The 27,694-nt window shown below is 42.2% G+C and overlaps 1 gene segment (V, D, J or C); it reads left to right on the top strand.

The window, feature by feature from the left end:
* Window positions 1-27,694, top strand: part of LOC144753568 (T cell receptor delta constant-like) — a 147,164-nt gene that overhangs the window by 104,291 nt on the left and 15,179 nt on the right. Inside the window, 1 exon segment of the C gene segment in view lies at window positions 5,303-5,371. Within this exon segment, the coding sequence occupies window positions 5,303-5,371 (69 nt within the window).

Below are 27,694 nucleotides of genomic sequence, written 5' to 3'. Positions count from 1 at the left end.
TGCAACAGTAGGGAAAGCGTTGGATAGCGTAGGGGTAAAAATTTCTATTTCCACTCTAGTGGGTGCAACAGTAGGGAAAGCGTTGGATAGCGTAGGGGTCAAAATTACTATTCCAACTCCAAAGAGTGCAACAGTAGGGAAAACGTTGGATAGCGTAGGGGTAAAAATTACTATTCCCACTCCAAAGAGTGCAACAGTAGGGAAAGCGTTGTATAGCGTAGGGGTACAAATTACTATTCCCACTCCAGTGAGTGCAACAGTAGGGAAAGCGTTGGATAGCGTAGGGGTAAAAGTTACTATTCCCACTCCAGTGGGTGCAACAGTAGGGAAAGCGTTGGATAGCGTTGGGGTAAAAATTACTATTCCCACTCCAGTGGGTGCAACAGTAGGGAAAGCGTTGGATAGCGTAGGGGTAAAAATTACTATTCCCACTCCAGTGAGTGCAACAGTAGGGAAAGCGTTGGATAGAGTAGGGGTAAAAATTACTATTCCCACTCCAGTGAGTGCAACAGTAGGGTAAGCATTGGATAGCGTAGAGTTAAAAATTACTATTCCCACTCCAGTGGGTGCTACAGTGGTGAAAGCGTTAGATAGCGTAGGGGTAAAAATTACTATTCCCACTCCAGTGGGTGCAACAGTAGAGAAAGCGTTGGATAGCGTAGGGGTAAAAATTACTATTCCCACTCCAGTGGGTTCAACAGTAGGGAAAGCATTGGATAACGTAGGGGTAAAAATTACTATTTCCACTCCAGTGGGTGCAATAGTAGGGAAAGCGTTGGATAGCGTAGGGGTAAAAATTACTATTCCCACTCCAAAGAGTGCAACAGTAGGGAAAGCGTTGGATAGCGTAGGGGTAAAAATTACTATTCCCACTCCAAAGAGTGCAACAGTAGGGAAAGCGTTGGATAGCGTAGGTCTAAAAATTACTATTCCCACTCCAGTGGGTGCAACAGTAGGGAAAACGTTGGATAGCGTAGGGGTAAAAATTACTATTCCAACTCCAAAGAGTGCAACAGTAGGGAAAACGTTGGATAGCATAGGGGTTAAAATTACTATTCCCACTGCAAAGAGTGCAACAGTAGGGAAAGTATTGGATAGCGTAGGGGTAAAAATTACTATTCCCACTCCAGTGGGTGCAACAGTAGGGAAAGCGTTGGATAGCGTAGGGGTAAAATTTACTATTCCCACTCCAGTGAGTGCAACAGTAGGGAAAGCGTTGGATAGCGTAGGGGTAAAAATTACTATTCCCACTCCAGTGAGTGCAACAGTAGGGAAAGCGTTGGTTAGCGTAGAGGTAAAAATTACTATTACCACTCCAGTGGGTGCAACAGTGGTGAAAGCGTTGGATAGCGTTGGGGTAACAATTACTATTCCCACTCCAGTGGGTGCAACAGTAGAGAAAGCGTTGGATAGCGTAGGGGTAAAAATTACTATTCCCACTCCAGTGGGTTCAACAGTAGGGAAAGTGTTGGATAGCATAGGGGTAAAAATTACTATTTCCACTCCAGTGGGTGCAACATTAGGGAAAGCGTTGGATAGCATAGGGGTAAAAATTACTATTCCCACTCCAAAGAGTGCAACAGTAGGGAAAGCGTTGGATAGCGTAGGGGTCAAAATTACTATTCCCACTCCAAAAAGTGCAACAGTAGGGAAAGCGTTGGATAGCGTAGGGGTAAAAATTACCATTCCCACTCCAAAGAGTGCAACAGTAGGGAAAGCATTGGATAGCGTAGGGGTTAAAATTACTATTCCCACTCCAGAGAGGGCAACAGTAGGGAAAATAAATACTTCATATATTTATTTAAAAAATATAAATTAATATCTATAAAAAATTAATTTAAAGTTATTACCAATTTAATATAATATAATAATTAATCAATTAAAATTAATTATTACAATTAGTTACCTATTAATACAAATTAACAATTAATTATTTAACAATTAAAAATTAATTAACAATTAATTCAAATTAAATACAATTAAATAAATAGAATTATTTAATTAGTTATAAATAAATTACTTCCCGCCCTATTCCCCTATAAACCCACAACCCGCTACAGAAAATAAATTTGTAAAATTAACATAATTAGCAATTAATCAATTAAATAAAATTCATTGGCAATTATATTTTGATTCATTACCCTTAAAAAATTAATTAACAATTAATTGTAAATAAATACCAATAAATAATTTTACATATTTAATTAATTATAAATAAATTACTTCCCACCCAATTCCCCTATAAACCCACAACCCGCTACAGAAAATAAATTATTAAAATTAACATAATTAGCAATTAATCAATTAAATAAAATTAATTGGTAATTAACATTTAATTAATTACAAAATAAAAATTATTTAACAATTAATTATAAACAAATACCAATGAATAAATTTACATATTTAAATAATTATAATTAAATTACTTCCCACCCTATTCCCCTATAAACCCACAACCCGCTACAGAATTAAATTACGCAAAATTTAAATAACATTAAATTCATTAATTAAATTACATTATAACATAAACACTTTTAACACATAAAATACACTATAAAAAAATTGATATTATTAAATTTTCGATATTTTAACTAAACTACATTATGTACTTCGCTATTTTGACTATCTATATTTTAAAATTCGATATTACATTACTTACCTTCAAAACGATATTTTTGATGTCTATATTCTGTCCATTCGATATTTTGTCCAGCCTATATTTTGGACTCGATATTATGTCCATTCGATATTTTTAACTCGATATTTTGTCTGTTTACCAAGTAACAGATGTAATTGCATACAACTGTGCTCCTAGGGTCAGATTTTAAAAAAACTTGCAAAGTCACAAGAAGTAAAGTAACCCATCACAAAGTGTTTATTTGTTATCTAAGTTGCTTAATAGTAACAAAAAGGAGCACTTTGCACTGCTTGCCATTACTCTGAATCAAGGGCCATTAATGGGTGGTGCATGGGTCGTTTCCATGTTTCCATCAAACATGTGTAGACTTTGCTTTACCTCACAAAATTGTGCCTCCTCGAGGCAGGGACAGAGAAGGAGAAATGTATTATTTTCTCCAAACGTTTTACACTTTGCATGTGTGCTATATTGTACAGTATATCTACAATGGTAAAAGGTTTAAAGTGTTGGCGTAGTATTTTGCACTGTATGGATGCCCTTCATGTACAAAACCTATGCTAGACTATGCTAGACTCACACACATTCCTTTGTACTATGGTGCAGAGGTGTGTGTTGGTGCTACATAGTCAGAAAGTGTGCCAGCACTTAAGAGAGCAGCAGCACCATATCTTTGCAGATAGGGTCTCTGTCCTGCTCTCTCCCTTTCACACATCGCAGCACAGCAGTTTTGTCTGTCATAATGAATTCCATGCAAAACTAGTAAATTTGCCCCACAGTTTTCATGTAACAGCATGGCTAAGGGTTAGGGACCAAACACGTTTTTTGCACATGCACAGGCTCACAGGCCTCCTTATATGCATCACTCCTGAGTCTCCCTGTCTACTGATTCAAGAGAGTTTAGCGCTGGCCAAGGCATGCATAGTTGACATTAGAGGGGATAACAATGGATTGATGACCACCAGCTCTGGGAGGAATTCTGCCATTGGAGCACTAGGTGGGGTGTGTCTTCTGTTTAGATTAAGTACCTAATTACCCCACCGGCAGTCCGAGGCCCTATTACAAGTTGGGCAGTTGGACCATCATGGGATCACTGCAACTGTCAGGGATCAGAGATCACTGCAGTATTGCGGCGATCTTGAGGCCACAATTTGTTTAGCGGTGCTGCTGCGGCACCGCCAAGAATATTACAAGGAAACAAAGGGGCCCGTATAGGGCCACCTGTTGCCTCAGGGCCATGGGATGCACATGTTGTGCCCCTCGGTGCACTCATACCAGTTCCTGCGCAGCACGGACTGCACCTGTCCATGCCTTCCAGGAACTGCCTTTGCTGTGTCTTTTTCGTAGGCACTGGTGTGGGAACGCCAAAGAACTACCTGCCAGAGACTAAAAAAGTTGTAATCTGGCGGGCTGTGTCAGTACGGCTTTGGCAGTCTTGGAGTGTGGCGTCGGCATGGCAGCACTGCTCCAAAACCGCCAAAGTCGTAATGAGGCCCTAAGTCACTGGGACATTAAGGTTGAGGATAGAAGATGGAAAAAAGGCTTCATGGAGTGCCTTCCTTCTATTGTATCACCTATCCTCATTATACATATCTGTGTTTGTGACACTATGCATTCAGACACACTGGCCACATTCAGAGAAGTTGGGAGAGTGACATCTGCTAGGCTGCTTTCCTGCGAGGGCTCACTGTGCCGTGCTTCTGTAAGTGCCAGACTGGCCATTCTGTCACTCCAGGTAAGAGGGATGATTTCCGAGCTGAAAGGGCTGCCTAGACCTGACCATATAACATAAAGACGATATGACACTTCTTTGTAAATAGTATCATCAATCACTGTATTGGAATCATGTATATAAATGTTGAATAATGTATATATGGCAAATTTGTAAATATTGTCCATATACTGTGTGAAAAAAGTGTCAAACTACTGCACATGTTGAAAACTGGGTAGCAGTATATATTTGAGTTGCCGTACATGAATGGACATTTGGATTTATACCTATGCAAAGGAAATAGGATATGTTTATATATCTTATAAAAATACATTGTTTTTTTGATAATAGTCTCTTGAGTACTGTGGAATTTTGTTCACTGCTGTGACAAATCTAAAAATTTAAATAACGTGAAGTAATTCCTTTACTTTCCTTTTAAAATAGATTAGGGGGTTAAGGCGGCTATTGCAGCGATCTATATGTATCCGGAGTTGCTGAGTACTGATTTTGAAATCTTTGCAATGGACACATCCTGTGTTTAGGAAGTACTCATGGTTCTAATTACCTCTGTATGGAAATTAAATAAACACTGACCCTGCAGGTCTAAAACTAATTTTAGCATAACATCGGCTAAAGAAGGGAAAGGCAACTCTCAGCGCATTACCACCCTGAACAAAAATGAGCTGAGCAGTATTTGGCTCCTTAACAAGCTTTTGATTGGTTATTGGTATTTATATATAGTGCCATATAGCGCTGTATTCAAAGGTCTCTTCACACCGAGCAGAGCATGTGAGGATTTGAAAGTTATTCGAGCAGTGCCCTTACATTGCTTGAACAAAATGTGTTATGGAATGATAGGGCGTGATTATATTCACTAGTGCCCAGGGTTCTTGCTGCAATGTATAGAACGAGCATGATCTATACCTTCAAACTGAACTTGATTCCTTTTCTTTCAGACCACTCTTCACCCGTCGCACCTGCTCCAAAGACAGCAGACGAATGTGAGGCTTCACCCGAGCTGACTGGTGGGTAACATATTTGATAATACAGGCAAGAGGTTAAATATGGAACCAATGTACATTTCAAGTCCTGGCACACTCAATGCAATCCTCCACTTTCTCTAGCATCCTCATCATCAATCATTATTTGATTATAAGTATATAATCATAAAATTCATAATTACGCAAAGCAACACACAATTACTGAGACGCAAAGGAGATATAAAAAACAATTCTACATCAAAACAGAGATCATCACAGGATAACATTTGTAGAAAATACAATGCTGGGCTACATCTACTAAATGTATGTGTTTTGAGCACTAGAACGAAAAACATTTTATTAGAAAATTACTTACATTCACAGAAAAAGGTAAAGTGCAACAGCGTCTAATCTGAAAATATTACAAGGACAAGGCATATTGAATCATTACTATATTGACCTAAAGGCAAAGACAGAAGACTGAGTATGGTGCTAAGTAGTTCCATCCAATGGGCTTTTTAGTTTCTGTGTTCTCTCTTGAGAAACGCCTCCCACCCCACAAAGTTTTTTAACCCAGATTTTATCCAATTTACAAATAGAAAGGTGATTTAGAAATAAAGACGACCTTTCTAAATCTTCCACAGCTGAGTTAATATATGACAAACAAGGGATCTTAAGGCCATTCTCACATTTCAAGCAATCAACAATAATATGTCAGTTTAAGATTGCACTAGGATTATTCCAATTGGAAACCCACCGTACTAATCAATCAGCCTGGGCGGTAAATTCCGTTCCGCTTGCGGAATTTGGGGAATTTCGCGTTCCGCAGAGAACACGAAATTGCCCAAAATTCTGTGATCCGAGACTACGTGAAATGTTTTGCTTGTTCGCGTTCTCAAAATGCGTGTTCAGGAGATATTTCCCCCCGAGCATGCAAACCGTGATTGCGATCAGTAAAAAAGCATCGTGAACAAGCAATTCCGCGAGTTCGCGGAATTTCTGAGTGTTCGCGGACATTTTTTACCGTTTCATGGAGATTTGCGTAACGCGATTACGCAAATTCCGCCCACCCCTACTAATCAAGCATGCTTAATAAGGTCTTTAACAAAAGTTAACCCATAATAATAAATAATGTGGGTGTTGGAGAGTGGGATCTGCTTCTTATAGTTACCCCCACTTTTTGCTGATGTTTCACTGTTTTCGACTTAATCTGCTGGGACCCTGCTATCCAGGACCCCAGCCTAGCTGCTTTCTTCTCTAAATTGATTGCATATACTTTAGGTACACTCCAGATTGGATTCTGGGGAACCCTTATATGTCCCTAGTATATGGTATACTATGTACCTAGGGCATAGGTACCACAGATGCCTCCCAGGGGCTACAGCATGTATTATGCCACCCCTGGGAGACCATTCAAAATGGCACAACTGGTCTGCTACAGCAGCCTGTGTAAGGTGGTGCATGCACCCCTTATTTAGATATAGGTTCACTATATCTATCCTATATCACTGCACATATAAACGTATCAGTCACCCCTATGGCAGGCCTTATCAATCCTGATGGCAGGGTGCTCGGTTTTATGTGAGAGGGTGCTCCTTCATGAGCAGAGCCCCTCTGCAGCCTTCGGAACCTATATTCCGGGTTGTTTGTGATGCAGCCAACCATATACTCTTAAGTGCATTATAACCTCACAGTAAATGCTAACTTTAAAACGGTTGCAAGGAAACATGTTGTGTTTGGTGTCAAACACCTTGGAATCATACCTCCATATGAGTAACTGGTGTGGGAGGTATGATTCCACCCTCCGAGAGGGAGAAATATGACAACACCGGTACACCCGGTACCAGCTTTCTCGACCCTGGCATCACAAGATGGATGCTGCCAGCCAAAGACACGGGTCTGCCCTCCTGCTAATGGATACAACTCTGGCAGGGGAAGGTGAACAGTAGGTTTCCTATCACAGGGAGGTGTGACCACCTCCCAGACAGGCTTTAGTGTATTGGGGCTGGGTGGGTGCTTGGTGTATGCACTGGGAGCACATTTGGGGTCCCTGTGCCATCCCTCTGTCCTGACCCTCCCATAGGTGGGTCCCCAGAGTTTGTCCCAACCCTTTCCTGGGTATAAAGTAGGACACCCTGACTACAGGACTTTAGATATTACCTGGACTAAACTCTGCTACAGAAACCAAGTACTTTGACGATCTGCACAACGCTGGATGACTGAAGAATCTCCCTTGGAGTAAAGGAGTTACTCCCCTGCTAAGCAGGCACCTAAACACATCTGACCGGTTTGCATCTATGCAGCTCCTGAAGGACTGAAGGAAGATTTGGATTCCCACGTTCTCTGAGGTTGATCTGTGCCCTCATCAATTCTGAGGTCCACATCTCTCGTGAGGACCGTGCAACTCGAACGAACCCCTGTGCACTGTGTACATTTGCCGCATCATATGCTTTCCGGCAACCCCTGAGGCTGTGCTTTAGGCTACTTGTAGTCCTGACACTGATCAGTGTTACCACCGAAGATTACCGGCCTACACTCCACAAGTGTTCAGTGGGCTGGTATTTTGTGATTCCTATCGAGGTCCCTTCGCGATCCCTGGTCCGTCGACCTGTGGGTCCCTGTGAAGGTAACTTTGACTTTCCGTGGGCTTTCCTGGTTGCTCCAGATGTGCCCTAACTCTCCAAAGCATTGTTCACCTCAGGACTTTGGTCATCGTCGACGTCTCCTGGTCCTCGTGGCTGCAGAGTCAAGCTTCACCTCTTCACACCTGAAACCCCCAACATCGGTGGGCATTCATCTATCGTGCCCCTGGTCACCCTGAAGTGACCCAGACTCTATCCCCTCTGCTTTCACGTTCTTCTCATCTCCAATCCAGGCTTGGATCACACCGGACACTTTTTATCTTCCGGGCAGCAGCAATTTGCAGCCTCACGCCAATGAAAATGATGAAGATTCTCGACATCATTTGACTCCTATGCACCCGGGATCCCTGGGTTAGGTAATACTAGTACTCCAGTGCTCACATGGGTGCTGGCCTTAGAACCTTCTATGTTTGAAAGGGTTTGCTCAAAGTCCTCCCAAAGTGTCCTTAATCTTTAAAATTACAACCGCGACTTTCCCATAGAGTTGAACGGAGCTCGCAGCTGTGTTCTCACACTGCACACGTCCCTTGTGGGTCCCCTGTGTCATTACCGTGGGAGGTTCCTCAGGGGTCCCAGTGATTCTATGTGCTCTAGGCACTGTGTCTAGTCAAGTGTTGGTTGTCATACCACTTTCCTAGTATATGGGTTGGTCTCCCCTGGAGCCCACTGTGTATTGTGCTATTTACTGTTGTTCTCGTGATTTAATATTGTGTGCTTTGTTCTCTAATCTCAAAAAGAGTTTAGTAGAAAGTGTTTAGTAATAAATACATATATTTTATATATACCTTGTGTGGTTCTCCTTTCATTTGGTCATTCAGGAGGCTATAATCTGGTAAACCATGCTGCTTTACATTCCTTTGAGACTTACCTTGAAGGCTGCTCTCCATAGCTACCACTAGGATAGCTTTCAATAAAGGTTGTCTTTAACTTCATCATCAATAAGGGTTGTTTGGACTGGTACAAGATGCCCACTTTAATTAGTGGTCAGCATACACAAGGCCAACTTCTCATAGTGGTGAGTTAGGAGGAAGGGAAAGGAGACTGAGGAGGGTCCATACCAGTTTCTTTATGATAATGCCACGATTTGGACCGATTAACAAAATTGAAAGCACTAGGTAAGTCCATGAAGGCCAGGTAGAAAGGGCAGCCTATTAAGGTGAAGTTTTAGACTTTGCTCCACGGTAGCCAGGCCTTCAAAGAAACCATACTGTGTTTTGCATAAGATTTTATTGACAGTGGCCCAATCTAAGATTATTTCTTGTACAAATCTACCAATTATTTTTTCTTAGACTCCAGCAATGATATGGGTCCGTAACAATGAGGATACTGTATGTTTCCCTGATTAAAGACTAGAACAATTATAAGAACTGGACAAATCAGATTTACATGCATCTGTTTCAAAACATTAGTAAGTATGGGTGCCCAGAGATTAATATTAAATGACCAATCCCAATACCAGAGCTCCCCAACGTTCAGCTGTTTAGTGACCCATTCTCGATCCTATACTGCCCCACCCTAGCTAACATGGCATGAACTGGCCTGACTGCTACTGGGGAAAACTATTATACTCGATTGTATTCTCCCAACCTCTCCAAAACCGCTGCAAAATCACTCAAGCACTCCACCCTGAAAACTCACCCGAGACCCTGATTTCTGATTTACCATACAGCGCTGACAAGGGCACAGTCATTAATGACCTTATTTTCTACTCTAGAAGAACATCCTCATGGCGCAAAACCATTGCGCACCTCCTCATGTACACGGAACCAGGAACATACCATATGGGACCAAGCTCACTGCATTCTTGCGACCTGACCTCACCATCACATTTACAAAAACGGCATTGTCTTGATACAAGCTACAACTAACAACCACAATAAATTTGCGGACCTTTTTGCCTTCCTCACAAACCATGTGCATGACAGATGCCGGGCAATAAGCAACTGCCCCGATGACCCACCGACAAGCGTGTCCAGTCACCCACAAACTACCCCCCCTAGAGCTCACAACTCAGATCAACCTAACCCTTCTATCACGCCACCTAAGCCTACCAACAGAATCGTTCCCAGACCTTTGGTCTCCTCCCCGCCAGCTCCTCCCTCTGACCTTTAGACTGAAACTCTTCCATTGGACCAAGACACAAGTCGACCTAGCCCCTCTATCCTACCACCAATACATGCCAATAGAACCGCTACCAAATCACTGTCCCCCTGCATTCAAGCGCCTTCCTCTTATATTGATATCGAAACTCTGCACTACAGAGCAGCCAAACTAACGCAGAGCATCCATTACTCAATTCTGGATCTAAAGAACCTCCTTCACCTTACTGAACTCTCCTTCTCTAAGTTCAAGCCTCCATGGAACCCCACCCCCTCCCTATCACAGATCTCCAATCACCCACTACCGCTATCCTTGAGACACCTTCGCCCTCGCAAGCAACCATGCCACCTCTCGGAGGAGGACATTCTAGCTCCTCTCCTCTCCTACAACTCTTCCCCTGTCACCCCTAGTCCGCTAGACCGTACTGAAGAGGAAATTCTAGCTATCCTCCTTTCCTACAACTCTGTCTCAGTAACCCCTAGTCCACAAGACATGAATGTCGAACATGCCATCCGCACGGTCACAATCAACCCCAACAGATCAGCTACCCTCCGCCACAGAAGTGTTGTTCATAGCAACCTAACGCCAGTACCCCTGTCCGCCCCATCGTATGACACTCTCTCCGACCCCCCTTTATCTGGCCTCCTAATTAATTGCCGCTCAGCAGTTAATCATGACGCCGATATTGCAGACCTCATACTGATCTAAAACTTTGACTTAACAATCCTGACTGAATCGTGGCTCAACAAATCTTCATCTCCATGCCTGAACCTCCTAGTGACTCCCAACTAAGACATTGCAAGGCTGGACAGATAATCTAGCAAAAGGGGGGGGGCATTGCCTGCATTTACTGCTATAACCTCCTCATTACGGAGCTCCTGGCAGACACCACAGACTCCTGTGACTACCTTTCACTTTCCATATGCAGCCACACCACCTAACTGTGTAATCAGCACATCTTTTACCACCCCCCAGGCATGAATGACGCCTTCACTTACCACCTCATGGAAATCATCACAGTCAAGGTTTCCTCCAACTCTAAAGACATTTTCCTTGGTGACTTCAAACTGCACTTGAACGACCCCAAGGATCCTCATGTCAACGCCATCAAAGATCTCCTGGCCAACCAAGCCCTAACCCAAGCCTGCCCACTCCCTACACACTCAAAAGGTGCCACTCTTGACTGGATCATTGCTAAGGAACCAATAGTCAAGCTTATCGCTATAGACCCTTGTGACTGGTCGGACCACCACGCTATCACTTTCCTATTACCTGGCACCCACAAGACAAGGGCACTGCACAGCACAGCACAGCACAGCACGGAAACCACCATTCTTCACATCATGGATGACGCCGTCCGAGCCCTTGACCAAGGCAAAACCTGTCTCCTAATCCTCCTAGATCTATCCTCGGCGTTCAACGCGGTCAATTATGAAAAAATGCTCGAACGCCTTAAACTCAGGATGGGAATGGATGGCTCTGTTCTTGAATGGTTTAGGTCCTTCCTCCATAACCGGTCTCTGAGATTCCTAATTAACGGTAACCTGTCTGCTCCCTCTCCGGTCACAGTTGGAGTCCCCCAAGGATCAACCCTGTCCCCTACCCTCTTCAACCTTTACTTCTAACTGCTTGCCGAAGTACTACACACCGCAAATATCTCCTACCACATGTATGCTGCTGACACCCAGATCTACATCAAAGTTTCCTCTCTCGAGGAGATAATTTCCCTGAATGAAGCCCTGAAATTGACTGTCCAATAGCTCTCCTCCAATCAACTCAAACTCTACGCAAAGAAGACCGAATTTCATCTACTTTCCCCACCCAAAACCAACCCTGAGACTCAGGTATGGATTAAGGACATCACAGCCTTAAACTGCCCTCCAACCATCATGGATTCTGCCAAATCCCTTGGAATTACCCATGACTGTAACTTGAGCATGCGGGACCACATCAACTCGATGGCTAAATGAGCCAGATTCCACTTGAGCTACCTAAGGAAACTGAAACCTTTCCTTGATACTCCAGACCTAAAAATGGCAGTCCAGTCACTAGTCATCTCTAGACTCGACTATGGCTGCTCTACCCTCTCGGGACTACCCAAGATCTGCACCTTTAAAAGCCTGCCTCAACACGGCCACCATACTACTAACAGGCTCAAGAAAATTTGACCACATTTCACCACATCTGAAAGCTCTGAACTGGCTTCCTCTACAGGCTAGAATCCAACTCACTTTAGGATGTATCACACACAAGGCATTACACTCTAACTCCCCTACATATTTTGCCCAGAAACTAGTATTATCCGGAGGAACAAGAAACACCCGGTCCACCTGAGACCTCTTGCTCCAACCTGCACGTTTTCGAAAAACGAAAGGCTACAATCGGGCCTTCTCTGGGGCCGCACCAAGAATATGGAACTCACTCCCACCTGCCATTAGAAGAATGCCTTCTCTGGCTCGCTTCAAAAATAGATGCTAAAACCTTCCTAATGGGCAAATTCCTCGCCCAAATGTTGCCTTCTAATCATACAGAGACCTTACTCTACTTCGGTCTAATGCATTCCCCTGGACTACCCAGACACTATCCACCCGGCACCTCCGGGCATCTCACAACGGACCCTGGGACCTTGTTTATTGTATATTTTAAATGTAAAATGTAATTATCTGTTCTTTTATCTCCTATGTATCCAACACACCCTTCCACTCCAAGTCTTTTTTCTACAACTGCAGATTCCTGTAACGCGCTCTGATACCCTAATGGGTGAAGTTCACGCTCTATAAAAACTCTAAACAAATAAATAAATAAATATTAGATTTATAGCACACCATCCAGCCTATGGACTTTGGCAGTTGGACTATTTTGCAGAGATAAAGCAATCTTATGATGATCAAAGATAGTCAAACTAGATTTTCTGTTAAGAGTTAATCGACAACATTAGGGCAAGACCTGATTTTTTAACAGTAGATATTGTTAAAATGACATAGCCATTGCTCAGCAATACTACATGCACCCAGAATGACCATTGAGCCATTATTCACTTTGATGGCAATAACCAACGTTCACTAGAATGTTTGGGACTCTTTCAATTTACAGGCATCCATCAAGGACTCCTATATGCTTCTTTTTATTCAAATTTTCTATTTTTTAATGTATACTTGTAATAAGCTCTACAAGGAGTCATCTTCTCTCTATCCTTTGGCTTATTCGACATGGCAATTTGAAGGTGCCCCTTAGTGGTAGAACAAGCTTTATCAAACCATCTGGGTGCACTAGAATCATGCTGCTGTAGTGGCTTCAATAATAAACTTTGATTGAGCTACACAATCCAATAGAAGAGTTTATAATGCCAAGGTGACTAGCCTCAAGTGACAAATGTCATAAATAGAGCTAAATGGTGTTTTAACAGATTAGCAAGAAAAGTACTCGGAGCCAAAAGATTCCAAGTTAAACTGAGTCCCTTGTGCCTGACTAAACAATTATGATTGTCATTATGAAGTACTCCACTTTAGGTGCGGGCAATATAAAGTAGACTGCTAAGGGATTATGATCACCATGATTATTGAATACCTCACAGATAATAACATACTTGGCAATGCTCCGAGAGACAAATATGTAATCTATAAATTAATTTCAATCACATCCAAAGATTGGGGGCGTAAACTTATTTCAATATATATCTCAAAAGTAGTCACTTAATCACATTCAGTTATATATTTTAAAAGTGCCCACCCCTAGACTCAGAAGTACTAGCCATACTATCCTGCATTCTCAAGAAAATACACACCCTCATATTTCTTCTTTCTTTATTTCTTTATTTCGGCAGTTTTTCCATAAAAGATTGCACAAATACATACATGTTAAAAAATGAAACCATACCATTATTGCAATGTACAATCGTTAAAAATTTGACACAATGAATAAGATAAATAAGAACACATGCCTGCATGGTTGGGTATACCACCGTTACATCGTACAAGAAAATGGTAATGCGTTTCTGGTCACATTTTTAAACCTTTTTTGCTTCTGGCAATATAAACACAATGAAGGAACCTGCTAACGCTAAAAACAATGATCTGGGAAGTGTCAGACTTCATCAATCTATATGCCAGATGACATGATCTAATTCCCAAAATGTTACACAAGGGTTTGATCCATTTTGCCCTGGCTTTGGAATATGCTTGACAAAAGAACAATATATGAACCTCATCCTCTTTGTAATTCCCCTCGCACATTAAGCAATTCCCACTTGCTATGTTGGTTTCATCTTTATTTTTCCTTGACCAATATTCCTTTATGTGATTGGTCATAAGATTTCCATACCTGAACTTCAAAAATAAGGTCTTTGCAAGGGGGGGCTCAACTTCGTCGAGGAAAATCTCAAAGAGGGGCTCATCCTTGAAGGATACAAAAGTATTCACAAGAGTCCCGCATCTATTCCCATTGACTAATTGGTTATTTATAAAAGACCAAAAGACTTTTTTCACCAACGCTTTTGTGTTATGCGGTAGCCTTTCTGGGTGCTCCCATAGCTGTGGGAGACCTAAGATGGAGAACCATGATTTAATATGTTTAAGCCAGGGAATAGAGAACAGCGAGTCTAAGCCCATTATTTCTTGTAACCCTTTCCTGTAGTCATCCAATTCTGGTGTCAGCCACAATCTTACCCAGAACATTAAAGGCCTGAGGGTGGTATAATGATCTGTCCTCTTAAAGTTCAGATCCAATTGGAGAGGCACTAAAGGTGTGCTTGTAGGGACCCTTACTGTACTTCGCATGAATTTATTATCCATCAACAAAAAAGTATCCTTAGCAGAAGGCCCCCAGATCTCAGCCCCGTAAAGAGCTGCTGATTGGACTTTAAATTAAAAAAGTTCCATAACGGGTGTCACAGCCTTACTTGTGCTTGCATTGAGTTTAGTGATAATGGGTGCGATATTTTGGGCAAAAATCACCTTGCTTTTCACAATTTGGGGTTTCCAAGTAAACTTCGGGTCTATCTCAACCCCTAAGTAGGAAAAGTGGTCCACTAGTTCCAGACCCTGACCATCTAATGTTAAGCACCCTTTATCCGGCCTACTTGGATTTAGGGCCATGCACTTTGTTTTATTTACATTAATTTCCAGCCCTTTCTTCTCACAGTATTCACTGAAGGAGTTAAGTAGCGCCTGGAGACCTTTCTTGGTTTGCGAGATCAAGATGGTATTGTCCGCGAAAAGTAGCGCAGGCACCCTTTCTCCATTAAGTCGGGGCGAATCATTCGTGCAGCCTTCCAGATGAGCAGGGATGCCGTTCACAAAAAGTGAAAATAAGGTTGGGGCCAGGACGCATCCCTGGCGAACTCCACGTTCTATTGGTATATTTTGGGTCAATTCGCTATTTGGGCCCCATCTCACTTTGGCGAAGTTCCTGGCATGCAGCTCGATTATTTGGGCCAGAAGGCATCCTGGCATCCCAGCCTCATCAAGGGACCTCCAGAGGAGGTCCCGTGGCACTAAATCAAATGCCGCTCTCAAGTCTACGAAAGCGACGTATAAATGCCCTTTCCTAATTAAGACGTATTTCCAATACAGGCAACAAAACCTAAAAACTTGGTCTATGGTACTGACCTTACTCCTGAACCCGGCTTGCAGTTTTGTGAGTACCCTTTTCTCCTCAAGCCAGGAGTTTATACAGGTTAGTATGTGCCTTGAATATAATTTCTGCAGGATGTCCATGAGGCTAATCGGTCTATAGTTAGAGGGTGCAGACCGATCGCCCTTTTTAAAAATTAAAACAATCTCTGCACCCCGCCAGCTATCTGGAAATTTACAATTGCTGGATAAGACATTAAATAAGTAATTTACATATGGTGCCCAGACCTTTATGTCGTGTTTGTACAAGTCCCCGGGTATTTTATCAAGACCCGGGGCTTTGCCATTTTTCAGAGCACTAATTGCCTTTTCTGTTTCATCCATCGAAAAGTCTAAGCACTCAATCCGGGGAGGGACCCAAGGTGCTTCCTTACTACATTTGTCCAAGCCAATATCACATTTTTGATATAATGTCGTAAAGTGATTCACCCAGGTGGCTTCGTCGAGATATACATCTTTCGCTATTCTCCCTACATTGCTCCCATTAGCAACTAACCTCCAAAACCCTACAGTATCCTTAGCTTTTGCGGCGATCAGCAATTCCGCCCAGCTTGCCTCCTCCCACGCCTTCTTTGAGGTCATCTGAGTGCGCTTATACGCCTCCCTTGCCAGTTTAACATCATTTTGGCCTTTGTTTTTTATGGCAATCATAAGCTCCCCCTTGGCTAGCCTACAGGACTTGTCATACCATGCTTTACCATGAGACAAGTTCTTTGCATTTTGCTGCCTCTTCTTTGTCATTTTTGTTAGTAAAGTTTTCAATGTCGGGAAAAACTCCTTATGCAGGTCCATGAATTGATCTGTGGTGGTATCGCACCCTAACAGGGGTGAAAAGGTCAACTCAAACAATGAGTATATTGCCGAGATAGTATCACCATGTTCTAGCACATAGGGCCACTTTAAAGCTCGTCTATTATTGCTAACCAGTATTTCGTCACTCAGGACGGTATTACGAGCCTCTGGTGGCAATGCGTCGCTAGGCTTCTTGAAGAAGGATGCTTCAATTGTTAGTTCATTTGGGTAATGGTCACTCTCTAGTCTATCCCTTACCTCAAGATCGGCCATGTACTGCCAGATTGATAATGAGACAATTATAAAATCTAAGTTGCTTTTAGTGGCAAATCTTGAGAATGTAGGCTTTTTTGAAACATCCGAGGGAAGGCGGCCATTACATGCCCTTAGACCGTGATCAGCCATCAACTTCACTATTTGTACTGCCAAGGTGGAAGATTTCACAAACTTAATGTTGTCCAACCTCGGGATGTTGTATACAAAGTCTTCATCCTCGAAGACATCAACAAATCCAGGGACAGGTTCGAAGTTGCAGTTTAAATCGCCACCAATTATAACAGGTTCTTTACCAACCACCCTCCCCATGAATGAATCTAATTTAGCTAGGATAGCCGATTCCTTGGTGTGAGGTAGTGGCCTGTTATAAACATTGAGTAAGTAACACAGTCTCCCATCCACTGTTTTAATTTTGAGGGCCAAGATATCTGGTGAGGTGGTATCCAAAACTTCTATCCTAATCTTCAGGGTTACCTTAACCCAGATGATTAGGCCCCCAGAAGGCCTACCCCTAACTGAAGGGACAGCACCAATGCCATATGATTTGTAGCCAACCCTGTGCGGTGTACCAATTGCCCATGATTCCTGTAGTAAACATATATCACTGGAATCTATGTACTCCGCCCACTCGGGATCCCTTAAATTCTTTGTTACTCCCGCTATATTCCATGAAATTAACGTCAGTGACGAATTGCCACTGCTGCTAGAAGGTCCTGCATTTAAGGTAACTACATCCAGTGGTGGTGACACCGGAAGGGTCAGTTCATCTTGGGACAGTCTACATACTTCAGACTCCACCCTTTGAAGGGCGTATCCCTTCACTTTCTGTTCAACTGGTGCTACCATGCATCTCTCATTTTGTTGCAACTCACAGACCACATCAGTACCTAAACATTGGACATCTCCCTCCCCAGTACTTATTCCTATACTTTCTTCTAGATTACTTTCTTCTGGGTTAGGTATAAACATCAAAGGCACCGTGTGGGGTATAGTGGATGTACCATTGGGGCTGATTGTGCAACCTGTCTTTCGGGTTTGTCAATCGACTTCTTCAAGGCAGCTGAATCTGTTGTATGTTGGGGCCCCATTCCACCAACTGTGATTGCCCTGCCTGCCATTTACTGTCCCTCCCCGGGCATAGTGTCTTGCCATTGACCAATTCCCTTCGTGATTATGATGCGTCTGCGGGGGATAAAAGAAGGTGAGTGGTCTAGTTTCAATAGATGATGATATTAGGGGGTGACACAAACATGGTGGCCTAAGGATATGGGCAGATGGCCTAGATCATCAGAAAAAGTGAAGAATCTGGGCTTTACCCTTGATATGAATTTATCATTTGAAGCTCAAGCCAACAAACTGTCATCATCACTCTGGTACATTTTAAAAATGATTAAAAAAACTATTTCCATATTTACCACAGGATTCTCGCAAAACAGTAGTAACAGCATTAGCATTAGCAAGACTGGACTACGGAAATGGTCTATATGCCGGAGCCAGAAAAAAGATCATAGATAAATTACAACGCCTGCAAAATGCTGCAGCTAGACTGGTTCTAGACATACCCAGGTTTGAGCCAATCAGACACAGACTGAAAAGTCTTCATTGGCTGCCAATCGAAAAGAGGGTGACATTTAAATCACTCTGTCTAACCTATAAGGCACTACAGGGAAAAGGATCACAATTTTTGAGGTACCATTTGAAACAGTATGAACCCATGAAATCTTTGAGATCGGGCCAGATGAAACTAATTGCTGTCCCCAGATTTAAAAGAGCCAACTGGGGAGGGAGAAGTTTCCTGGTACATGCCGCACGTGCATGGAATCAACTGCCTCTTAACATAAAAACCTGCCCATCTCTGGAAACCTTTAGAAAGGAAGTAAAAACATGACTTTTCTCCGATTAACACCAGACACTGCTACAGAGCTGGAAAGGACTTATCTTAGCGCCAAGACGCCCATGGGCAATCGTTGCGCTCTACAAATTGACAAATCAAACCAAATCAAATCAAATAGATGAGTTCCCACCATGGGTGTTCCAGGAACATAAGTGGTGTACCGTATTGGGTTCTTCAAATGTGACAACAATACAGTCACCTGGGATAGATTTGTATGAGGGACCTATCCATGGCACCCTTCGTACCATTAAGATATTACTTATAATATGGTTGGGTAAGGGCCTGTTTGCATTCAGCCAATGTGTTACTTTATTCTTTAGTGACCAAAATGTTTCCTGATATTGATTGCCTATTTCCGGTACCCCAGTTAGCACTACTACATATGGCCTGGCGTCTGGTGGAAGGTCTATGAATCCCCCCCGATGTTTCTCTTTTGGATGAAACCCCTGTTGGTTAGGTTGTGGGGCCTTAGTTTCTTTTGTCCTCAAAACTGCAGTGTGTTTGTGAGCTGGAGCCGGTTGTGCAGGAGTTTGCTTTGATACATTTATTCTTGGATTGCTAGCATTAGTTACATGAACTTCCGATCGGGGTTTGGTTGTATGTATTTCTAGCGGTAATACTGGAGTAGAGGTAGTAGGTACTGATATAACTTTAGCAACATCAGATGTACTATTTGCTTTGCTTCCCACTATGCTAAGGCTTGACAAGGTTATAATACTCTTTTCCACCTCAATCAACTGATTTTCTATACATGTTAGTCTAACTTCCAGAGGTGTTAGGAGTTTTTTTAGCATTTCCCAAACAGTTTTTAGAAAATCCTCATCTCTTCCCTCCTCCTCACAGACCTTTGCCACACCATTCTCAGCTCCTGTTTGGGGGACTTGCTCCTCAACCACTACATCCAGACTAACCTCATCAACATTTAAACTGTTTTTTATGCCATTTGGGGACGCCTGATGGAACATACCACTCCCTCCCCCTTCATTTGATTTCCCGCCGTTAAAATACTGAGCCTTTGCTACTTTGGCCTTTTTCCTAGCATAGGCAGATTTGATATTACGTTTCCTTTTTTGAATCGGACCTTTTTGGCTTTCACAGAAATTATTCAAACGCGCCCCATTTCCCTTTAGAATTGACTCTGAGGGTGCCCCCGATACCAGGTCCACCACATCCAATGATGAACTCCGGTTGATTGGTGAACTAGGGGCTGACACAAGGGGGGTTATATCTGGGGTATGATGCACATCCGCCAATGTTATGATTGGTACAGGGCCAGACGAACGCTCAGGGGTTTTGGCATTTGCTATATGCCCTAAGGATGATTTTTTTGGCCATTGCATAGTCCTGGGACAGTTTTCTTGCTGCTTCTAAGTCCATAGATACTCTCTGTTGCATTTTATCAATTTCTTTGTCTATGGCAGTGTTGGTCCTTGTTATGAAGTCATCTAAGGTCCCAGTAAACTGTTTTCCTCCTTTAGCAGCCCTGCTTCTACTTTCTCGCATGGACATTATTCCAAGATTCCCTGCACGGAGTAACAAACACGAAACAGAAATAACGATAAATGCAGAAACTAAGAGAGATGGCCCGGTCCGGTCTTACGCGGTCTCTAACGGGCTACAACGGGCCCGCTCTTGGCCCGGTCTTGGCCCAGTCTTGGCCCGGTCGCTCCCGCGCGCTCCCGCGCAGCGGCCAAATGAAGCTGATTTGTAACACGCTGAGGGCGGGGCAAGCAGGGAGAGCGGACCAGGTGTTGGCGGTCAGCTGAGCAGGGACTACTGGGAGTTGGAGTCCCTGTAGCACCACTCGCAGCCCTGCCTTTTGCCCACACGCACCCCCAGCAACCTTGGTGTCAGGAGCAGGTCCGTGGGTACAGAGGGCCTTCTCGGTGCAGGGGGACCCGCGCAGCGGGTCCGGCAAGCTGTCGCAGTGATCCTTGAAAAGGGATTTCCAAAAGCGTCCACACTCGTAAGGTCAGTGTTCGTGAATCCCTCATATTTAAAAATTTAATGTGTACAGCCACGGCTGCTGCAGGTAAGAGCGTTGGGCTCTGCTCGGGGTGGGGAGGGATTTCGAGAGATGACCACAAGGGAAAATTAAATAAATAGTTAATTTTCCCTCATGGTCGTCTCTCAAAATCCCCCCAGCAAGCCCCACCGCCCTTATCTGCTGCGGCCGTGGCTGATTGTGTATATGGTAGATATAAAAAATATGACTAGCAATTCATTTTAAAGAATGCTTTTGATTGGTTCCAGATGTGCCCAAATGTCCAATAAGCTTTACAGTTGCTTCTTTGCATCACACCTGCAGTTTGTCCTGTTTTATCTCTCTCTATCAGAGTACACAGGTCAGTGAGTGAAGAAGGGTTCTATGAGTTTTACAAATTCAAAAGACCCATGTCCACCTGGAAAAAGCCCTAGCCCACTGGGGGAAAGGACTGTCTGGCCCTACTGGGCCAACTAGCTACATAGTCACTTCAGTTCTTCAGAGTGTTATTGAAAGTTTGTGGGAAGCACCATCTCCCAGAACCCAGAACAGTGCTATGGCTTCAGCTATGGGTGGGGTGAGACAGGTTACGCAGGCCTCAGGGTTTGGAAGGCCATCACCCACCTATGAGAGGGGCCAACTCATTGCTACTCTGGCTCATTTGTTCAACCTGGAGGAGGAGAGAGTAGAACATTGAGGAAAAGGAAAGTCTTTTATTAAACCCATCATCATACAAACTGTCACAGACTACTGCAAAAAAGGAGGACCTTTACCCCTAGAACAACTTCTTCTTGGTTAAACATGAAGGTACAATTGTACACCTGTATATGAAGAATGAGATTAAAAGATTTATTTTCACAGGTAGAAGAACCAATCCTGAGTTTGAGAAGTTAGAAACAATTCACACTGAGATAAAATGTGTATCCATAAATGAAAAACAAGGCTATAACTCTTTTTTAGGAGGTGTGACAGATCAGGAAAGAATCCACTTAAAAATAGATTACAAAAGAGGCCTATAATGATAGGAAAGCGAATGCTCATAAACATATTTAAGGGTAAGAAGGGAATACAATTTAAAAAAACAAGCAATGGCAAAGACAATCAGTTCTTCAATGGTTAACAGCCTTTTAGCTTTGTCAGTGCTTGTTTGGTTTAGTCATAGTTTTTGCAAATCATTCATTTTGGTGAAGCTGCTGAGCCCTCATCAATCTAAGAAAATGGCCGAAAGCGAAAATATATTTGGTTCCAAAAGCACACATTACCATAGTAGTCCCAGGAACTACTTTGTGCCTTTTTTCGATGTCGGCCAGAGGATTTCCAACCAACTTATAAGGTTGCACTTCTGACCACCCAATTACGAAAGTGAAACCGGCCGGTCATTCCGGATAGATTCTGCTGTCAGGATTTCTCTATCAGTTTCCGACTGATAGAGGAATCTGATAGAGCCCGGCTTTCCATGCCGGGTTTTCCAACATGTAAAACCTGTCAGAAAGTGACTTTGGGGGCCCCTAGAAAGGCCCCCTTCGCCTTGCGGCCTCCAGTTGGGGGCTGAGGTGCACCCCTAAAAATCCCTGCACCATGTGGCAGACTCCGTGAGGTGCCTGCCACACGGTGCAGGGATTTGCACAAACCCCCATTTCACTCTGGGAGCTTGTGCTACAGCTCATTTACGGCCGCAGCACAAGCTCCCAAAGGGAAATGGGAGTATATGGTCGGGACTGCTGACCAGAGGTCGGTCAGTCCCGAGTCCGCAATGATCTCGGTCAGAGGCAACTACAACCGACATCATAATTGGGCCCTTTGTGTGTGGGTGTGATCCATAAGAATTGGTAGAATGACATCAGGCCAAATGAAGTTTATCTATGGCTGAAATGGACTGTCCCATTTTCCCATGCTGTGTGCCATAGTGGGAGGAATAAAAATGTGAATGAAACAATAACAGTCCAAAGGATGAATGGGGCTGGCTGAAAGCTCCTAGAAGTAAGTATATTAGACATATCATTTTATTTTTATCAAAAGGAGTTGGCTAATGCCAGACCTAACAAAACTGATACTGGGGGCACAATACTGTTGATGGACAGCACTTATTATGATAATGAGAGGGAAAAACATTGATAAGATAATAAAATATATGTTCAATGGGAAGGAAAACTTTCTAGTAAAAGGCTTTTATTTAAAAAACCGGGTGAAACAAGTTAAAGAAAATAATGGGATTTCAGAGCGATATGAGAAATTTCTGTTCTTAGATTATCCAAATTATAAATGCTTCAAAAAATCCATAAAGATAAACTATATCCACCATTTGGTCTGATTGTACCAGGGAGAGGTTCAGTGTTTCAACCAATTGTGCCATACATTAACTATTATTTACAGTCTACATTAAAAAAATATATATTCTCAAACAGTCAAGATATGACAGCCTTTCTAAAGAAATTAAACAAAATAAAATGAGAAAATCATCTTTTGTGTGCATGATGGATGTAAATATTCTGTACACAAAGAACATACAGTAAGAGCAAAACAATATGTGAAGAAGCATTATTGAATATGGATGATTATAAGGCAAATACACATTTTTTCTGCAATTTATTGAAATAGTTTTGTCCTACAATTTGTTAAATGTAGAAAAAACATTTTGTTTAACGGTTACTGACGTGGCAACTGGATCAAATATAGTCCCATTGGTAGCCAATATATTCATAAATTACTATAAGAAGATAAACATTCTTGGAAAAGAGGAGTGGAAACCTGGGTGAATGTTCTATGAGAGAAATAATGATGATATTTTTGGTGGTGTCCGACATTAAAGAAAACTATAAGCTTAACATAAGACATGTGCATGAAATACCATCAACAACATGTTTACTCATAAATAAAATGAAAAGATAATCACACTCTTGGATGTACTAAATACCAAAAATTATGTCTGAGGGAAAACAAATATTTACAATAAAAATACAAATCAAAACATCTTACTTATTGCCACAGGTTTTCACTACTAGTCACTGAAGTTACATCTACCATAGAGTCAAATACTTAGATTTAAAATAATATTCCATATGAAGAATAATTCAAAGCACAAACAAATGGTTTGAAGAAGAAAACATATCAAATGAGGAAGTTCTTATCCGCTAATCCTGCCGCGGTGCAGGGGTTTAATTGAGTGGGCGGGGCCGCGCTGGCCCACGGACGTGCACAACACTACGGAGGTAGTGCTCGCGACGGCCGTTGGCCAACGGGCACATCACAAGGGATATAAAAGAATTGGAAGGGGAACAGTAAATCTAACCCCATTAAAGTTCAACACTTTCCCCGATTTTGTTCATGTTGGCATAGGAGTATGAAACCTAATCCCTTCAAAATCCAACACTTTCCCTATTGTTGCTCAAATGGGAGTGGAAATAGTAAATCTAACCCCCGAAAGTCCAACACAATCAGTACTGTTGCTTAGATTGGAGTGAGAAAAGTAAATTTAACTCCTCCAAAGTCCAACTCTTTTCCTATTGTTGCTTTAATTGAAGTGGTAATAGTTAACTTAACTCCGCACCTTCCCTGCTTTCAATTATATTGGAGTGGCAATAGTAAATCTAACCGCTCCAAACCACAAGAGCTTTCCTACATTTGCTTACATTGGAGCTAATTACTTAATCTGACTGTTTTGGATTCAAACATGTTTGCTAGTGTTATTTATTTCTGATTGTTGGTATTTTTTTAAATATTGTGCCTTTTTATGTTGATATAATTTTTTTACAGAGATGTATTTTTTTTGTTTCATTTTCACTCTTGTATATTATTTTACATGACAAATGTCTATATGGCGGACACTGGTCTGTTTGTATTTTGAGTTGTCATTAAGATGAATTATTAAATGAACTTTGCAAGCTACTTTGAGTAATCGGAAGGCGTTTTCAGTGGTCGGTACCTGGAAGGAACACCCTGAGCAAAGAAGGTGGGACAGGATTGTTAAACGTAATATATATATATATATGTATATATATATATATATATGTATATATATATATATATATATATATATATATATATATATATATATATATATATATATATATATATTACCTACTGGCGATAGCCAGTAGGTATATATAGTTAGAATTTTTTTCCTATGGGATTTTTGAAAATTCTATGTCGAATAACTTTGGCGTTTGAGGACAGAATTGGCTGAAATTTTCAGGAAAATGGAACATTTTGTTTCTGAGCAGCCCCTGAAATTTGGGGGGGTTTCGTCAAGGGGGGGCCGAGAAAAAAGGGGGGTCCCAAAACATGTTTTTCCCATGCAATTTTCCATAGGGCGGTTGGCCTCACTTTTAGCCTGAACGGCTGAATGGATTTACACCAAACTTGGCAAAATTGTAGGGACTGGTAGCCCGATGTGCCTTTGCTATGTCTCAAGATATAGGCTCCAGTGGTTTTTACGAAAATTAACTTTGAAAAATATATATTGGGCTACATTGGGCTATATATATGTTGGAGCCCAAATGTAGCCCAATGTAGCCCAATGTAGCCCAATGTAGCCCAAAGATGGCCACCAGAGACAAAAAAAACAAATGTAGCCCAAATATCAGCCAGATGTAGCCCAACTATAGCCCAATGACAGAATGTCCCAGAGTGTTCTAAAGAACAACTAGAGTGCTAACAGTCCTACTTATTACAAAGGTATGGCACACCTGAAGCCATCTTGATTGGAATAAAGTGGTAACTCTTAAAACATTTAATTTAAAAAGGAACAAAATGAGGGGGTTCATTTTGCCATAGAAAGTATGATTAGCGAATATATGACGAAATCCCGCATACCATCAGTCCGCAAAAAAAATCCTGCATGTACTATTAGGCCGCAAATTAAAATAACGAAAACTTTTAGAACTAATATGCCTTTAGCATACACTAAACAACTAAACTACCCTAAACCCTAAAACACTACCCCCAGCATGACCCTACACTACACAAACAGTACAACACTACCCTAAACCCTAAAACACTACCCCTAGCATGACCCTACACTACACAAACACTACAACACTACCCTAAACCCTAAAACACTACCCCCAGCATGACCCTACACTACGCAAACACTACAACACTACCCTAAACCCTAAAACACTACCCCCAGCATGACCCTACACCACGCAAACACTACAACACTACCCTAAACCCTAAAACACTACCCCCAGCATGACCCTACACTACGCAAACACTACAACACTACCCTAAACCCTAAAACACTACCCCCAGCATGACCCTACACTACGCAAACACTACAACACTACCCAAAACCCTAAAACACTACCCCCAGCATGACCCTACACTACGCAAACACTACAACACTACCCAAAACCCTAAAACACTACCCCCAGCATGACCCTACACTACGCAAACACTACAACACTACCCAAAACCCTAAAACACTACACCCCAGCATGACCCTACACTACGCAAACACTACAACACTACCCAAAACCCTAAAACACTACCCCCAGCATGACCCTACACTACGCAAACACTACAACACTACCCAAAACCCTAAAACACTACCCCCAGCATGACCCTACACTATGCAAACACTACAACACTACCCTAAACCCTAAAATACTACACCCCAGCATGACCCTACACTACGCAAACACTACAACACTACCCAAAACCCTAAAACACTACCCCCAGCATGACCCTACACTACGCAAACACTACAACACTATCCTAAACCCTAAAACACTACGCCCAGCATGACCCTACACTACGCAAACACTACAACACTACCCTAAACCCTAAAACACTAGCCCCAGCATGACCCTACACTACGCAAACACTACAACACAACCCTAAACCCTAAAACACTACCCCCAGCATGACCCTACACTACGCAAACACTACAACACTACCCTAAACCCTAAAACACTACCCCCAGCATGACCCTACACTACGCAAACACTACAACACAACCCTAAACCCCAAAACACTACCCCCAGCATGACCCTACACTAAACAACCACCACAACTCTACACTACACTAACACAACACTACACTACACAACACTACACTACACTACACAATCACTAACCCACGAAAAAATTAACACAAACCCACTTACCTCTCTCGTCATCGTGGTTTTCACAACGCAAATGCATTTACCATACATGCCTTTAAAACGTAATTCTTTGTAAAGGCATGCGCGATAAATGCACATGCGTTTTGAAAAAATGCGGGATAATGGTATGCGAGGTCAATGACCTTGCGGGATAATGGTATGCGGACTGAAAGTCTGCGGGATAAAAAATGCGGGAAAATGGCTGCAAACCATGATTAGCAGCAGACTTCCCTGGTGAGCACTAGCTTTACTACAGTGATCTAATGAGCAACTAGAGTGCTAACATTCAGAATTTATGGCAAATGTGTGACACATCTGAATGCCTTCTTGATAGAACCAAAGTAAACAAGCATTGAAAATGCAATAGATCTCGCCCTCGTTTAAGTTAAAGCCATTCTGTTTGTAATGAGGTGGCTTTTTAGCTTTGCTTTTATTAGTGTTTTTAAAACTTTCATGTAAATAACATGCATATGTATGCATATATGTATATGTATGCATGCATTTATATTTATATAGATATGCAGATTATATATGTTTATATATGTATATTACCTACTGGCGATAGCCAGTGGGTATATATAGTTAGGATTTTTTCTCTATGGGATTTCTGAAAATTCTATGTCTAATAACTTTGGCGTTTGTGGACGGAATTGGCTGAAATTATCAGGAAAATGGCACATTTCGTTCCTGAGCAGCCCCTGAAAATTTGGGGGGGGTTCGTCAAGGGGGGGCCAAGAAAAAAGGGGGGTCCCAAAACGCGTTTTTCCCATTCATTTTTCCATAGGGCGGTTGGACTCACTTTTAGCTCGAACGGCTGAATAGATTTAAATGAAACTTGGCAAAATTGTAGATATGGTTTGCCCGACGTGCCTTTGCTATGTCTCAATATATGTGCTCCAGTGGATTTTGAGAAATTAACGTTTAAAAAAATAGCGAACGTTAGCGC

This window comes from Lissotriton helveticus, chromosome 5_1 (genome assembly GCF_964261635.1).
Source record: "Lissotriton helveticus chromosome 5_1, aLisHel1.1, whole genome shotgun sequence".
NCBI classification, from domain to species: domain Eukaryota; kingdom Metazoa; phylum Chordata; class Amphibia; order Caudata; family Salamandridae; genus Lissotriton; species Lissotriton helveticus.
This window is presented reverse-complemented; position numbering and strand designations above follow the sequence as displayed.